The 17407-nt window shown below is 43.1% G+C and overlaps 1 protein-coding gene across 1 annotated transcript in view; it reads right to left on the bottom strand.

The window, feature by feature from the left end:
* Positions 1-1355: 1355 nt before the first annotated feature.
* RNF150 (ring finger protein 150) overlaps positions 1356-17407 on the bottom strand; it is a 99171-nt gene continuing 83119 nt past the window's right edge. Inside the window, exon 7 of the mRNA XM_088526578.1 lies at positions 1356-2104. Within this exon, the coding sequence (XP_088382704.1) occupies positions 1986-2104 (119 nt within the window). The 3' untranslated portion in view covers positions 1356-1985. The remainder of the gene's footprint in view (positions 2105-17407) is intronic.

Genomic DNA, 17407 nt, shown 5'->3' on the forward strand with positions numbered 1-17407 from the left:
AACAGATCTCTTAACTGTCTGCACCTCTTCAGTTAAAAGAGACGTCATTTTGAAAGGGTTACACGAACGCACTGGCACATTTATGGATCACAGCTTTGAAATCTTAGTAGCTTGTGTTCTTCTGCCTCAAAGTTACCCTGCAATATATGGACCAGGGAAAATAATAATAAAAAAAAGTAACTGAGATCTAACTGGACCACGAAGCACGGAGTATATTTTTTCCTTCTTCCTGGAGCTGAAAAACAAGCCACCAAAGATTTCAGGGACGTTAGCAAACCCATTTGTTCCTGAATAAGATCTGACAGGCAAATTTTGGCTGGAACTTAATTTCCACAGGTAATATGTAAACCAGAAGGAGATAAAATGGAGCATGAACCCTTATACTTGCATTTTGAGTTGCTGATGTGACACAGCTAAGTGAAAATATTTCAACTCTCCATGAGATTTTGAGGCAAGGTGAATTGTTGATTCTCCTCACCTACTCAGGAGGCTGTAATGTGATTTAATCCATCTGACTCTCAACAGAAACCATTTACTCTTGTGTAAACTAAAAGTCCTTCTTCGCAGTTAAATATTTTGACTGAAAAATGAAATCGTCCACTAAACAAGTGACAAAACAAGCTGCTTCTATGGAAAGCATAATTCAGAATGGACCAGATAATAATTACAAGTCATTATTATTTAGATGCTTTATGTTACTTCTGTTTGTTTCCAAATTTGCTCTCCCAAATTTTTGCTATACATAGTTCCATGTAAATTGCAAGTAATCTGTTATGCTTGTGACAACATTAGCAGAGACTCTGGAGGCAAGGAACTGCTTTGGTTCCTCTGAAAGAGGAATCCAGGTTTTGGATTCCTGTGTTTGATAACAAACAGGCAAAACTGCATTTAAATAATTAGAAGTGAAATATATCAAAAAAAAAGTAAAACAAGAAATAAACATTTCATGCAGCTGCCTCTTGCTTCATTAGCAATTTTTGACACCGATATTAGCATCTCGAAACCCTTTCTCAGAATATTTTTGTCATCCACGTAATGAGCAGCTGTTAACTAGCACCCTCTGGAAACCTCTCAGACACTCCTTTGGCCTAGTGGCCAGATTTTGGTCTGCAAAATTAAGCAAACACAAAATATTGTAAGTAGATCTTCTTTTCCAGCTATTGAATCAGGACTTGAAGGAAGGCTGTTAAGGTACCGACAACTGCTAACAGGCTAAGATAGAGCAAAGGGTTACAAGGCCATGGTAAAGCTTAACGCTTTTCTTTCTCTCCCTCATATGTTACCACACCTGTTTCTAATAGAGCTCCAAATAAAAGCCAACATAATGCAGTTTTAAATAAAAACTCAGTGATCTCTGTTAGTTCAGAGCTCTCCTACAATTAAAAGCTTTCAAAATACATGATTTCCAAGGCCCCATTTAAGAAAACCAGGATCCATTTTAACATAGGGTGCTGAAGCACTATCCTTCTGAAGCCATGTACATGTCACGCAGAAATGTCAAGGCAGTAACAAAACCCGGATTCAGATCATGAAGTGACCAGTGAAGGGGAACTGAATTTTTTGGATTGAACTCTTGAAAAATTTGGGGTCAGTCAACAAAAATACAGTGTCCATCCATAACAAACAAACATACATAGGTCTTAAAAAAAAAAACAAAAACATTGACCAAATGTAGAAAACACTCAAGCTGTCATTTCAGTTGTGTATTTATGAGCCACTGCAGAGCTGCATGACTGCTCTCAAGCACACGGGTAAACGGGAAGCTTTCATCTTCCATGTGAGTCTAATGGACATGTGCAGATGACGAACCTGCAACCAGGCAGACACAACTGTTGCTATTGCTTTTCGTGACCATCTCAGGATGAGTGTGCTGGAGTGACAGTGCTCTGGAGGTGAGTGCATGACTGGTCCAAACGCTACAAAGCTGACTCGGTCCCTCCCTGTGACCCTCCCCTGTCGTTTAGTGTCGGGTTTCTGTGTGGTTTTCAAGACTTCACCTCTTCGCAGTCTTGATCGGTGGAAAGCTCCACGTCCGACAGTCCAACCTCCATTGCCATAATCAGTGAAATATCTGAGTCACTGCTGACTGCTGGCTCCTGTTCATCTGTGAGGGGAGAAAAGATAGAAGGGCATTATGCTCATGTTTTTCTGTCAACATATTACTACAGTTTTCAGCTCCACAGACGGGACCTAAAGGCGGATCCAGGTTTTTCCATCACAGCAAAGTTGTGTTTCTGAGCTTTGCTGTTGTTCAACATGTTCCTAAACCATTGCAAAAATACCACAGAGTTCACCCCAGTAGTTGTGAGAAACCAGGTAAGAAACAGGATGAGCAACGCTTTCGTCTCTTTTTCAATGCTTTCGTGAAGGGGCTTGAGCACAGACCTTACGAGGAGCGGCTGAGGGAGCTGGGGTTCAAGCAACGTGTAGATGAGGCACTTAGGGACATGGTTTAACAGGTATAGTGCTGAGCGCCTCATGCTTGGACTCAGTGATCTTGTAGGTCTTTTCCAGCCATTATGATTCTATGATTCCGTGATCTCCTCCTCATCCTCCCAGGGCTCTCATTCCAGGACTGTCATCTCCATGACTCTCCTCCCACCCTGAGCACTTCCTGTAGAGGCGCCTTCCTCTCCACACAGACCCTCTGCTTTCCCTTCCCTCATTTGTCCCACAGCCCCGAAGGGAGACGCCTGGCAACCTCCTGTCTCCCCCAAATGGAGGAGACAGCTTGAAGACAAAATCTTGGGCATATGGTGCAGGGGATTAAGCATCAGAAAAGCATCACTAACAGGGAAAAAATGTGCCCAAAACCTTGCTGGGTGATAAAAATCTCTATTATGGGAGTCTTTTAAGAGCAGGTTAGGCAAAATTCTGGAAGGAATAACATGGATGCCATTAGTTTTAGCTCAGGACTCCAGCCTAGACTATTTGCCTTCTCAGGTCCATTTCAGACCTGCTTTCTATTCAATCTTTACTTCAATTTTTAACCTTGTAGGTTCCTGATGCACGATCAACGAATCTACCTTAATCCAATGTGATCACAAATACATTGTGAGTCAGATAGATTAACAGCATTCACCCAACTGCAAATCTCAGCAAAACTAGTGTGAGAGAAATAACACATTCTTGGTTAACCTTACAGCCCTTACTACACAAGTATTTGGTAGAAGGCAAAGCCAACGCATTATGGAGGTCTAAAAGCTAAATTTATTTCAAGAACAATCCAGAGAAACAAAGTGCACTGGCTCTCTGGGAAGGTCTTCAAAGATGCAAAGATCATACAGGTGGCTGAGTCCCAGACAGAGTCTAGAGCTTGAGAGGAAAAGTTGATGGCTCATATGCTCAAGAGGTTTAATTATAATAATGACACTTCTGTTGTAACAATGCACTATATTTACATCTGTGGCAGATTTCCTTTACGTAATTTCTTTTTTCCAGACAACAGAAGCAGAGCTTAACTGATGCTGAAAAGTCTGAAAGTTGAGTACCTAAGAAATAAGAAGGAAGGAAGAAACATTTCAGAAAAGCCAGGAAAATAACTCCTCACCGTTTAATTATTCACTTGAAGCTAAATGAGCATAATTAGTCTCCTCTCAAGAGCCATGGTTTTAAAATTGTTTTTACAGAAAAGTATGTATTTACTCGTAAGTACGTACTGATTGGACCTCATGTTCTAGAGTGCAAGCTTCAGTGGGCTCTGTATTATTCATGCTGCAAGAGCCAATGTGTTCCTCTAAAACCCTACAGTTTTCACCCTGTTATTTTTGTACTTTCTTGATTGCAAGATAAATAATACACAAAACTTCTTTATATCTGTATATATATATTTTTTCCTATCAATATCGCAAGTAGTCAAAAGTTTCTACGCACTGCTCCTGACTAGAAATGTTTCTTCTGGAGGTAAAGTACTTACTGACTGAAGGAAATACAATGCAGAATTCAGTGGGCTGCGGTTACATTGAACTGTTGGGTGAATTGTCAGATCCAAGAGTACTAAAGCAAACACACACATCTCTGAGACCCAAAACGTCACCTCTAGGGTTATCCGCTCCCTGAACCAGAACGACGGTGTTCCAGCCTACCAGATTATAAATCAGGCCCCTGTACCTAAAACAATTTTTAGAAATAATGATAAGGTTACTTAAATGGTGACCCAAGAGCAAGTTTCCATTTGCATTAGAGAGTACCTAGGGCTTAGCCATGTTAAACAGCCACTTGGAGCACTTTTAAGAGAAAGTTGCTTTAATATGAACTATGCAGGAAAGAGCAACTGGCTGCACTGTGCGAGTTAGCCAGAATTACACCAGACTGGCAGTCTGGGCTGCCAATACCAAATGTCACAGTGTCAAGGGAGAAGTGTTACAATGCTGAAATGTTATTTCAAGAGTTATTGCTCCTTTCAGGGCTACACAGCAGAAAAAGATCTCAACTGAATTCAAAACAGAGAGAATGGAAAGAGCTGCTCAACCACCAACTTTCTAGGCCTTTTATGTACAGAAGCACCTGAAGTCTTTCCAAATCAGTGAACTCCACTTTTACATTAAAAGAATCTTTGGATTTTACTCTTCCCAAACTGCCGGTTTGTCATCTTTGGGATGAAGGGCAGGTCAGTAAGAACAATGTACAGAGGAGCCTAAAACCTGCCTCAGCTGGCATTGCCTCCCTGGGGCTGCACGAGTGCCTGGCAACACGGACGCTCCATCTTCCTTGCTTTCTAACCGTGCAGCTGCTCCAAGCCCCTGAGCTGCAGCCTGGTGAGAAAAGCTCCGCTCGCCAGTGCCGCGTCCACAGGGTCAGCACTGCTGCTCCTCTGCCAGATGCAGGCGACGCGAGCAGGTCTGAGCCGCTAGTAAGAACTTCTGTAATTTTCTTTTTTTTTTGCCAAGTTTTGTATGACTTGGTGTTTTTCCTAATATCCTGAAGTCAGGTGAAGATCTCAGTTTTCAGTGAAAACCTCAGCCTTCACAGAAAAAAAAAATCCTAAAAAATAAAAAGACAACGAGACTTTTTTCTTTAAATCCTTTCTTTAAAATTCCTAGAAAAGCTTTATTATGGAATAAAGGCCTTGTGGTTGCGGATGTCTGAGATTGACAGCCCTGCCTGACAACACGCATCGCAATACTTCTCTGTGAATTACAGGGTTTTATGCCACAGGCATGCTGCCTAATGAAGCAAAATGCATTTCCCAGGCCTCAGCCTGACTGCCAGTGCCTACAGCAGGCAACTGCAGGCCTCATTGCCACCACCCCCTCATGTCAGTGAGGGAAACTCTACACACCACAGCATGCTGCCAGCTTCCAGATAGACCCTTCTCTCCCACTTATAGTCTCTTGACACACATTTGCTTGATAAAGGTGCAAAAACCCAAAGCCTTTCTCTAGCTAATGTTATCGGAAACAACAGCACTAATGCATGGAGAATATGACCAGGGAGACATGGAAGTGCCCTATGTAACAGTGGTGCCATCCTTACCTGTTGCAATGTTCACTAATTGCATTCAAACAAGAATTAAAATGTTTAATTAATCACCTTGGTGCTTTAAAACAGTAAGACTGCACACCAGTTCTGGCCTCACACTGCTACTGCTGATAGCCCTACTACTTCGAATATCTCATACACTGATAAATTCTCCAAAATAAAAAAGTTCCTAGATAAATAGGTTTCTAAGAATTGATACTGTTGGCATGAACAGCAGCAAGGGAAAAAGGCAGAAAAGTGTATTGACAAAAATATTTGTCTCCCATGTGTAGGTAAACATATAAGCATGGACACAAATCTCGCTACAGTTGCAGTGACACAGTCAAGGATGAGGAACAAGCTCATGCAGCTGCAGTGGGTTTGACTAATCGGAGAACAAGAATATTGTTCATACAGCAAAAACTTCTCAGTGTTAAAAGGAAATAAGGTTTGCTTAGGATGGCAGCTTTTTTTCTGGGCCTTCAGAGAGCTCTCTGCTCCTACACCAATCTGCAAGCAGAGAAGAATTGATTATCGCATGTCACATGAAAGCTGTCACCAAGCGTGCAATTCCTCCGCATGCAGCACCACGCAAGCCAGCAACCTCCTGTTCCTGGAGACGGATGAAAACCAGGGGTCGGGGCAATAAGCTCTGCGGCGGGGAGCCGGCCTCCGCCCTCTCCTCCCCTCAGCGCTCTGGGGCCGGTCCAGGACGCCCAGGCCCGAACCCCACGCGTCGCCGGCGACTCGCGCAGCGCCGGGTGAGAGCCCACGGCTCTGCTCTCCTCTCCCGATGGCCACGCAGGGCAGGGAGCAAGAATGAGCTGCTGCAGGGCTACTGACTCGTGTGCAATCTCTTTGGCCAGTTACACATGGCTGGGTGTGCAGAAGAAACAGGTCTTGCTTTGTCCTCTCATGACTGGTTTCTTCAGTTCTTGATGGCCGATGCCTGACTTTGAGGAGAAATGTATAATTATTGATTTCCTCATCTAAGTGAAATGCTTAAAAAATTACCGCCTACTTTATCATCCAAGGTGGATCCTTAGCTGGCAGACACTTTGCAGCAGACAATGGGACTCTGTCTAAAACCTGATTTTGGCCCTAAATACATGACAAAAAATGAGCTTCATTTCACATTCTTCCTACTGAAAAATTTATCCAATGTTAGACCTCTTTATTTCTGATGACAGAACTAATCCAAAACATGAAATCTTGAGTGACAGGTGCCCCCTCAGACCTAGGCACATACCTGAAAGATGTGCTCTTGTGAGCTCCATTCCAGTTTGGAACGCAATTCTCTTTTAAGAGCACTCTCCCAGCTAGATGTGTCTAGAAGTATTTTGCTCTAGAAGGAAATTTTGCCAACTCCTAGAAGTCTGGGGACTGGAAGAGAAAATGTACCAAGGTTGTTAGAAGCTCTGATATGGGACTTTCACCAAATCAGAATTTGGTCCGTATAAAGCCACAGTGACCTGTCATGGCAAAGCGCATTTATTCAGATTTTGTTTCAGGTATAACAACAGCTAGGACAGGATGATTGTATTTAATTTATGACAGGGAGGGAGGAGATATGTCTAGAACTCTCTGTTTTCATTTGTAAGGTAGGTGCTGAAAATATGACTACCTCCAGTGAAGCAAAGTATGTTCTAGGGCTCTTCCTACGGAAAAAGAAATCAGTGATGCAGAAACCAAGTCTCTTCCTTGGAGCAACTCACCTTATTTCTGCTCTGCAGTGCTGGCTCAGACACAGGTCATACACGGTAATGGTGCACAGACAACACCGACATGCAGAAATCATAGCCAAGATCCTATGTCCAATTCCCAGGAGACAACTCTACTCAAGAACGCACTTTACTGTAACAGAGTTTATTGCTCCCTGCCACATGTAGCAGGACTGCACTAAAGCAGAGCTTAGGGCAATCCTGCCACAGCATCACTTTGCTGCTTATGTCTAAGAAAAGGAGTGCAGTCCCATCCTGGGAAGTCAGTTCATCAAACAGCAACTCCTTCCACAAAAGTACCTATCAAATTGATCTCCAGGACCTTTGAAAATGTTGCAGATGATTAAAATTATTTTCAAATGAATCTTCCAGTAATTCATTTTGGCTCCTTGCAGAAATAAAGTCCCCAAAGCTTTCTATATCATCCTGATAATCCTAACACTTTGGAACAGGCCGTAACTCCAGTAACAAAGCAACTGAAATAAAACGCATTGAGAAAATGCCTATAAAATCTGTCATTCAAAGGGACCACTGGAAATAGAGTTGAGAAGAAAGTGTTAAAAAAAACTGTTATTCATATGGCCCCTTTGTACCCAGAGGCTAACAAAATGGATGAAGCCTGCCTGGCAGCAACTGAGAACAAATACAATATTTGGGGAAATATTTTCTTGTTCTTCTCTAGCACCAGAGAGTGACCTCTTTTAGTAGTAGGGGGAAAAAGGACTTGAGTGAGGTAAGTGCTTTGGAAAGGAAAGGGTAGCATCTTTTTCACAGAGAACAAGTCAGAGCTCTGTGAATATATTCGTGGCAACAGGTCTTCACCCAGGGGATAGGGCAGCTAGGCAGCTTCTGGAGGGAGGATGCTGCAAAGGGCACCCCAACGCTGGCAAGCCAGAAAGAGCCCCGAACTGGGAACTGACCAGATTCCCTCAAGGCAACACCACAAAAATGTCCTTAGCTGGATTGAATCTCTCAGAGGCCAAGAGACTTGAAAGATGATCTTCACCTGATGATGTAAAACTTAGGATCCTGAGATACTCCCAAAGCAACCTTGTTTTTCTTCTTAACTGAGTGTCAACAAACCTTCTTCCCTTACTCTTTCTTTAGGAGATGTACTTTAGGAGAACACACAGCATCTCTATGCAAAACAGCCAAAAATATAGTCTCCCATCTTCAAACGTCTTACAGGCCTTGCCATCATTTTAGACATCAGCTACTGAGCTGGAGAGACGTGACTATGCAAAGCATTCACTGAGGGCTCAATTAATATGCCATAACCCATGATTTTTCAGTGATAATATTAAACACTGTATGCTCCAAGCACACCATCTGCTACTGCAGGTACAGCTGCAAGTCCTCAGCACTTGTGGAAAGCAGATCCTACTATCTCCAATCAAACATCTTAAAATGAAAGGCTACTACCAACTATGAAGCTTAAATTTGGAACATATCATACTTTGCAAATGAAGTCCAATACCAAATACCAGACAAAGAATTTTGTGTTTTGGCAAAAAACAATAAACCCCTTTTCATGAACAACATGAAAAATATCAGCCCCCAACTGTTTCATCCAAAAGAGAAAGAAAAAAATCCACCCGAATAAGGACACATAATATAAAACACATGGAGCAGATACCAAACACATTTCCAGAAAGCTGAGCAAAAGGAAAAGAACATGTACCAGATGTTATAGCATGGAGACTCTTGAGGCTGACTGGTTGGAAAAACAAAGTCTATATTTCTCATCTATACACATAACACAAACATATATATATAAAAATATCTATAAAATAGGCTTATTCTTTGGGATTACGTCCATCATCCAGAACCATTTGAAAGCTTTTCAAATTGACAGCAAGCATGAACATTACTTGGGGAGCCTTCTGCCTGTACCAGGCTGGCTGACATTCTGGGAACCCTTGATGGGAGCTGCTGGCGCTCTCTGTGGTACCCGAGGACGCTGCCAAGCCTGACACAGGAAGGCCTGGCAGCCTCGCGCTTTGGGTCTACTTTCCTCTCACTCCTAGCTCTTCCGCTCACACGTTTATTATGTCCTTGCCTTAGGAAACTTGTTACGTGGCCCAATTATTGCAGCTCCCTTTACCCTCCTTGCCTTTTGAAAAGTCAGTCGAAATATGACTAGAAAAATCAGCTGCACAGTCATTGCAATATTCACATCAAGATCTCTTGTGCTGTTTTGTACTTTATCATATAATTTAACCCCCATTTTCGAAGTCTTTCACAGTTTATCTCCATATCTGGTCTTATTTCTTACAAGGTATCTTCTTCCTTTGTAGGCCTGCTCTGCATTCCCACACTTTCTGTTGCCTTGCCAGGCAGATCCCCTCTCCTGCCTTCGCAGCAGGGCAGCTTGCCCTGCAGTGCTGGCAAAGCCGGTTCCTTCCTCCCTCCCGGCTGCACTGGTGCTGCCCGCGTGCTGTCACGGGCCAGCGCCAGGGGCATACACTGGACCAGCTGGACATCTGGTAGGACCAGTAGGTTCTTCTATGCCTCAGCACGGTCCAGAAATAACTCTCAAGTGCATTTTATTCAGTGCATAGGCTGTTAAAATGGTCATTATGTAGAACTGGTGAAGCTACTTATGTACTTGAGTCAAAATCAGGAAGTGAGATCCCCCATAACAAAGGAAAACATTCAGAAATACTGATGTGTATGGCTCCAATATGTGAAATTTTGAATCTCAATTCTGAAAGGACTTCAGCTCTTTTTGCAACATTATTCCATTTCCTAACCCCGTCTTAAGGATTCCTAAGAAACATTAAATGAAGTTTTACGCTTCATATTAAACAGAACATCTAATTCAACTCCTCTCCAAGTGCACTTCCAAAAAGTCTCTTAGGCTCACACTGAACTGAAGCTGCTGTTACTGTGTGCACAGCCACAGCACTGCCACCAACACCTGGTATGCAGGTATGATCTGATTCTCCGATCATTTCTAGTATTCTTCCATTCATTTTCAGTAACCAGACCTTGTTTCTGACTCAGCTGACATAGGGCAGGAGCAGCCTGAGGTAGGGCCAAGCACTGAAGGTCCCACTCGCCTGCCTTACCCTCCTCTGCCCCTGCCCAGGGCACATGCTCCTGCCACTTACTTTGAGTAGCTCTGCAGTTCCTTTGATGAAAATTAACCTGATTTTTTTTTGGCTATGTTAGCAGCTGAATAGGCTGGCTTAGCGAGCAGACAAGTGCTGCAGCCAACTTAAGGAAAGCAGCAGACAACAAGGAGAGAGCAAGGATCTATTCAACATCTGCAAGCTGTCACCAAGCCCCTGCTATACCGTGAGGTTATAACTCTATCAGGTGTGGAATGGAAACTACTTTTTTATTCCATATTCTTAGCAGCTGCTAGATGACCAGGGTTCCTTGGTGCTACTGCAAAACAAACAACATTAAACGATAAGCTAAAAAAAAATAATGTTTGCCAATGTTCATGGTGTTTAAGAACTATTGAAAGGATTTTTCAGTAGTCAAGGTGAGATGCATGGAGAGAGACACATCTTTTGAACAGCGAGCAAAAATCTGTAATCGCTGGCCATTTAAAGATTTGAAGTGGGGACAGCCATGGGACAGAAGCAGGATTAAGTGTGCTTCACACTAGCATGTTTAATATGCTTCGTGGCCTATTGGCAGACGATAAGAGTTGTATATCCTGAAAGTACAATCAGACAATTAACCTGCATGTATGACAATTTCCATGGACTACATTGATGACAAGCATTGTGACTGAGCTTTCTTATTTATATTTTAAAATCCCCTTTGCTTCCTGCAAGCCTGAGAAAAGAAGGAAATTATGGTCTGACTCAGACACATAACCTTCTGGATTGAACAAATGGGCTTGCAGTGGTCAAAGAAACTTCAGTTCTGCTTTGTTCTTAAGGAAGACATGGAAGAAACATGAGGTGATTTAGAGACAGTCTGGCCAATACCTCGCAACTCCCTTGCCACCTTCATACCAGAGAGGCAACACAGTGCCATCGAGCACAATATAATAATAATCCTGAAGGCTCAAAGCAAGCTAGTAGTTTTGAGAATGTTTTTCTCTGGCCTGACATGCTGTGGAGCTGATAGTTCTGCTTGGGGAACTCCATGACTGAAGCTGCAGCACAAACAGCTTGCTTTAAAGGCAACTCCTGCTAATTCTTGAATGACAGGGTTGAAACAGCTCCTGTCAGTCTGGCTGAGTTAGTCTGTCATGGCAGCACGTGCATGATTTTCTACTCTGTCTGTTTATATACCTTTTACTGCATAAGTTCTCAAGATACTAAGGTTACCAGCAAACCATAGTACTGGAGAATCATACACTGAACTTGCCAGAGCAGTTCCAACAAACATCTGTGTGCAAGGATGTCACAAAAACACCTGCGCATATACTGGAGGATTTAACTAGAACATGCCTAAGAAGGAAATGGCTGAAACGCTTAATGGTGGTGGAAGGAGTCACACACTACCAAAATGCAACTTTAAGCAGTGTGTATGAGGTATGGGGGGCCTTCCTCTCCGTGCTGTGCAAGGAACCAACACCCCTGAGACCTGGCCCAAGGCAGGGCACGGCTGATCTCATCTGTGGGAATGCCAGGCCCCCAAGTCAGGGCAGATGAGTAAGGCAGTTGGCAGCCACCCATCCACGCCACCCACCAGCCTCCCCCTCACCCAAGGCTGACCATGAACAACAGCCATTTGCAGAGACCACGGAATCATAGAATGCTTAAGGTTGGAAGGGACCTCTAGAGATCATCTAGTCCAACCCCCCTGCACACGCAGGGTCACCTAGAGCACGTGGCACAGGACTGCATGCAAGTGGGTTTTGAAGATCTCCAGAGGAGGAGACTCCACAACCTCTCTGGGCAGCCTGTTCCAGTGCTCTGTCACCCTCACTGTTAAGAAATTTTTCCTTAAGTTCCTGTGGAACTTTTGGTGCTTCAGTTTCTGGCCATTACCTCTAGTTCTGTCGGTGACCACCAGTGAAAAGAGCCTGGTCCCGTCCTTCTCCCTCCCTTGAGGTATTTACAGACACCGATCAGGTTCCCTCTCAGCCTTCTCTTCTCCAGGCTGAACGGGCCCAGCTCCCTCAGCCTCTCCTCATAGGGCAGATGTTCCAGGCCCCTGATCATCCTTGTTGCCCTGCGCTGGACTCTCTCCAGCTGCTCCACATCCCTCTTGTACTGTGGGGCCCAGAACTGGACACAATACTCCAGATGTGGCCTCACCAGGGATGAGTAGAGGGGCAGGATCCCCTCCCTCGACCTGCTAGAGATGCTCTTCTTAACGCACCCCAGGATCCCTTTGGCCTTCCTGGCCACAAGGACACACTGCTGCCTCACGGTCAACTTGTTGTCCACCATGACACCCAGGTCTTTCTCCACAGAGCTGCTCTCCAGAAGGTTGGTCCCCAGCCTGTACTGGTGTCTGGGGTTATTTCTCCCCAGGTGCAGGACCTTGCACTTGGACTTACCATAACATGGTAACAGTTCCTCTGCTCCTCTTTTCCTTTGACATCTCACAGTGAAATCAGTATTTTGCCTTCCCACCAGCTACAGGCCGACTTGTAGGATTTGGCCCTTTGAAAAAAGTCAAGGTCTTTGAGAATTTTAATCCAATCCTGTATTTGACCACCTGTGTCCTCCTGGTCAGTCATTACATACACTACCTCTATGGCAGCACTGTCAGGTGAATGCCAAAGAATCTGCTGAAAATTTGACCAACATATCTAAGTTAAAGATCAAGTGTTCCAAGTCCATAAAACAGAAAATACATGACAGAAACAGTACAAACAAGCAAACAAAAAATCTGAGCAAATACATTCTTGAACTTTACAAGACACTTTAACCTGACGGGAATTGAACGTCTTAATTATCTATTTTTGTCATAGGCCATAGCTTATCTTCTTACTGTATTTCAGAAGATAAGCACTGATTTAAGTGCAAAACAGCTTTGGAAAAATCTCCTGTTAAAAGCAGAATCATAGAGCCTTAGCTGTATTATGTCTCAGTGCCTCTGTAACAAATTCTCTGTTATAAAAGCAAAGCAACCGCTTGTCACCTGTCAGCCTCAGCAAGGCCACCTAGGGCAGGAAGACGTAGTCACTCCGGATGGTGTGGCATCGGTGGCAACACCATTTGCTGCAATTAGGACTGATGCATGTATTGGAAGAAGCAAAAACCTGAAGAGATGACTATAGCCATACTCTTTAGCTATCCTATTTCTGCTATGCTAAGATGGGCAGAACAGCAAAAATCATCCTTCTTAAGAGGTAAACAGATATTTTTTATGGAAGAGCTAGTTGGATTGGTCATTTTTATGTTTACAAAAAATTAAAGAGGAATAGAATGACCAACTAAATAAATAAAACATGAACATTCAGGTCTCCATACATGAGGAGCAGCTTCCTTTTATATATGCATTAACAATGAAGAAAAATGATGTGACAAGCAGCGGCATCACTCCTTAATTTCATTAAAGTTGCAGTTGTTTTTAAAATAAATTCTAGATTTCTAAGTAACCTATTTCTATATAATCTGACTCTCCTTCCTACAGGTTTCTTACAACATGCATACGTCTTTCTTGAAGATGCTAGCATAATTCAAAAAATCTGAAACAAGTTTTCTTTAAGACTTTCTTTAAAACTCAGTTTTACAGTATTTTTACTGATTTTAGGTGGAAAATCTACCCAGGTTGGAGATACCCTACACTTCCTGTCCAGCACACTGTTTTCAGGTGCATTCGTGGTGGGTTCATGTGTCCAGTCCTCTCTCACACACCCATAGAAAGCTCAGCCCTGGTCTTCCCCCACTCTGGCACTCTCTGAACATGAGTCAGTAGAACTGCTGGCAGTACCACACACATCTCCTTGAAGTGAGGAACCTAAAATGCTTCACTGTTTTCAGATATTCACCTTCTCTAGAGTCTAAGTGACAATGTTGTTTAAAAACAGTAACAAGGGTGGAAACCACAGACATCCTACTTCAAGCTAGTTCTAGCAGAATGAGTTTTTTAGTGCAAGAAGTATTTCTCTTTACCTAAAGACGAAGCATTAGGAAACCAGCACTGGAAGGGAGGTCCTGGGTAACTGAGTTTGTGCTATTGTAGTGGTGATGTGAGATGACCCCTTTCATATTTGACCACTACTAGTATTATTCACTCTAGGAGCGCTCCAGCCACTTAGCTTATCTTTTTGTTGGTACAGAACCACAGCTGGAAGACTGTTAAAAGCTACAATACCCATTTTTTAAAATTAACCCTTCATGAACATCAACTCAGAGATTTAAAATTCTGTTTTGCATCCCATGGTGACAGATGAGTTCAGCTGCTAATGCTCCTTTCTCTCAAACCTCACAACCTATCAAACCTTGCAGCAAGTTTTACATTTCTGCAATTATGTGAATTTTCAAGATAAATGATTCCAGCTGTCATCTCTCCTGCAACCTACTCAGTCTCTTCCCTGTCCATCAGATTTTCTACCTTTAATTGTGGCCATCTCTGCTCTGACTGACCACCAAATTTGAACTTAGCTAAAAACAAAATTCTCAGGATCAAACTGTGAACTGTTGTACTCGATACTTCCTAAAATGAGAACTTTCCACTAGCCAGATGACCTGCACACCCTTAAGACCCACGTGTGTTGCAAAGCAGCTATAAGCAGAACTTGCCCTGTGCCAGGCTGAGTGTTGGCACTTTGCACAGGGCTGACACCAACTGCTGCGGACATTTACGGACTGGCAGTTGGGCACTGGCAGCTGTGGCGTAACCCGTCAATCTTGTACAGCTGAGACTGAGCGCTAACAGGAACAGTAAAATAGATCTATACTGCTCAAAACAGCCCTTCCTCTCCAACAGGAACATCGCTAGAACTTCCTATAAACATAAACAACTGAACCTGATTCAGTACATTTGGAAATAAATGTTTTTGAGAGAAATGTGTCTCTTTTGATTAGTTTAGAAAATGGAAAAAAAATCCAGACTCTTTTTTTGAAAAATTTTGGCTTTGAAAAAGTAAAACCTGTTAAGTGCCCTTTGGGTTCCCTCTAGAGTGCTACTGGAGTAAGGATTCATTTCAGCAGTATTTTTGATATAACTGAAAGTATTCCACAGAAAAGAAAAAGCACTGGGAACTGTCAGATTTTAAATCTCCTTTGTAGTTAATTTTTTTTTTCCATTGAGATACTATGACTTAGTAAATCTATTTTAACTCAGTGTTTTTCATATTCTGTGCTCCTCTGACTTCTCCAGTTCTACAGGTTTTCTATGCATTTTTCCTGTAGGAGCAGGGCTCTTCATTATCGCACAACACTGTGCTAAATAGATAGAGACAAGTAGAGGAGAAATTCACCACTGAGATCTCCAGGTAGGCTGTCTTGTCTGTGTGTTAAGCTTGGGTTTAATTATTGCCACAGCAAAGCATATGTTCCTGCTTGCTCTCTGTGTGCCTCAGGCGTATTAATGCGAGTTAAAATGAAAGTAACTGAAAAGACATATTGGCTCTTATAGAAAAAAAAAAAGGAAAAAGTCCAAGTTGCGTATTCCCTCATACATTCTCTAGGTGCTTTGGAAATACATATATTAACCAAGGCAGCTCTGTTTCCATACTGCATTATGCTGAGGGCATCTTGAGTACATTCCTGCGGTGGCAAAGATTGTATTCACTGTTCACAGCCTTAAACCTAGATGAATAAAGAAAATTCAACAACAGTTGCTGGAAAGAGTATATTTTGAGTTACCTTCAAATTGGATAGAACTTTGTGGAAGCACTGAGGAAAACACATTCGCTATTATGGAACAACATAACAGAAAAGAAAGCAAGCCAGCAGAATCAAGGGTCACCATATGCACAAGTGTCACTACTTTTTATGAGTGTCTCCTACATCTCAGCGTCGCGAATTCACCCTGCCACAGGTGAAGCTGCCTTTCTGCAGTCTGTCTTCACGTGCGGAAGCGTGGCACCGCCTGCCTGCCTGGCACCGCGGCAGCGAGCACCAGCTCTGACCCTCCAGCTCTGCCCTCCTCACTAGAGAGCGCGCCTCGACGTTGCCACGTCTCTCATTGTCTTGGCTCCTGAATGGGTTGCAAACATTCAAAAGCATAGCAGCACACGGTACCTTAAACAGTGCTTCCTGCCCATTTCACAGGAAGGTTTTGTACAAAAACTGACAAGAACAAGAGCTCCATAGATGTTAGAGATGTAAGACTGGATCCTAATTAATCAAACAGATTGTATGCAAGATGCTGAACATCCCTTGCAAGGCAGAACCTTTCACTCCCAAATGTAAATCAAAGCGATCAGCTAGCAAGAAGTCATTTCGTCTCTCTGCACATCAGATTTTTACTTTATTTTATATACCCATTTTGCTTTAAAAATAATGTTTTTTAGTGTTTCCTTTACACTGTGAAACAGTGTTTCTGCTTGAAACAGTGAAGCATAAAGATAAAAATTGTTATCACTGATGCTAAACTTCATGCCCTCTTTTCCACCGCACAAATGACCCAAGTAGTTGGGAAGCCCCTGTTCAAAGCAGCTGGGAACCTAGCCTCCAGGGGCACACTTATGTGCAGTCACCACTTTCAAAAGGGCACTTTATTAACTGATTTTTATCTAAATAATAATAAATCTCTTGGGTCTTTCATATTCCATGGCTACTAATAAAATGACGCCCGCACACTCAGACACATTTCATTCAAATAACATTTTAGGTTTCACGCTGAATGTGTCTGGTTTCCATCCGGTTCTGGAGGAGAACAGAGAGCTATGTGCTACTGAGATCATGTGTTTGCTTTTGATGACAGTGTTGTGAAAGCTGTCTAATGTGGCCTGTTGGGCATTCCAGCTTAGGCAGGACACAAGGAGGAGGTGGCACCTCATATATCAATTTCTCTCCGTGCTCAGCTTGCTTTACTCACGCTGTTGCCCGAAGCTTGTTGAACTACTCTCAGAGCAACTGTCCCCAGCAAGAAGAGTCTTGGGTAGTGGATCTTCCCAGCTGTTCCACCATAACTGGAGGATGAGAGGCCACTTTTTGGAGCAGAGCACTGAGCAGCAGCAAGCTGGGAGCTCTCAGCCTCTCCCAACCTTGGCAGCAGGGCAGGCTGCCACAGAACAGTGTCCCAAGGGTTTAAAAAGTGTTACCCAAGGATTTCATAGACCTCATGATGGGAGGTTAATCCATTCTGACAATTATGTCAAAGACTGTCAGCCCCTTCCTGAATCTACGTCT

The sequence above is a fragment of the Tinamus guttatus genome, unplaced genomic scaffold, assembly GCF_059628265.1.
Source record: "Tinamus guttatus ecotype Peru unplaced genomic scaffold, ASM5962826v1 Tinamus_guttatus_pri_ptg000247l, whole genome shotgun sequence".
NCBI lineage: Eukaryota > Metazoa > Chordata > Aves > Tinamiformes > Tinamidae > Tinamus > Tinamus guttatus.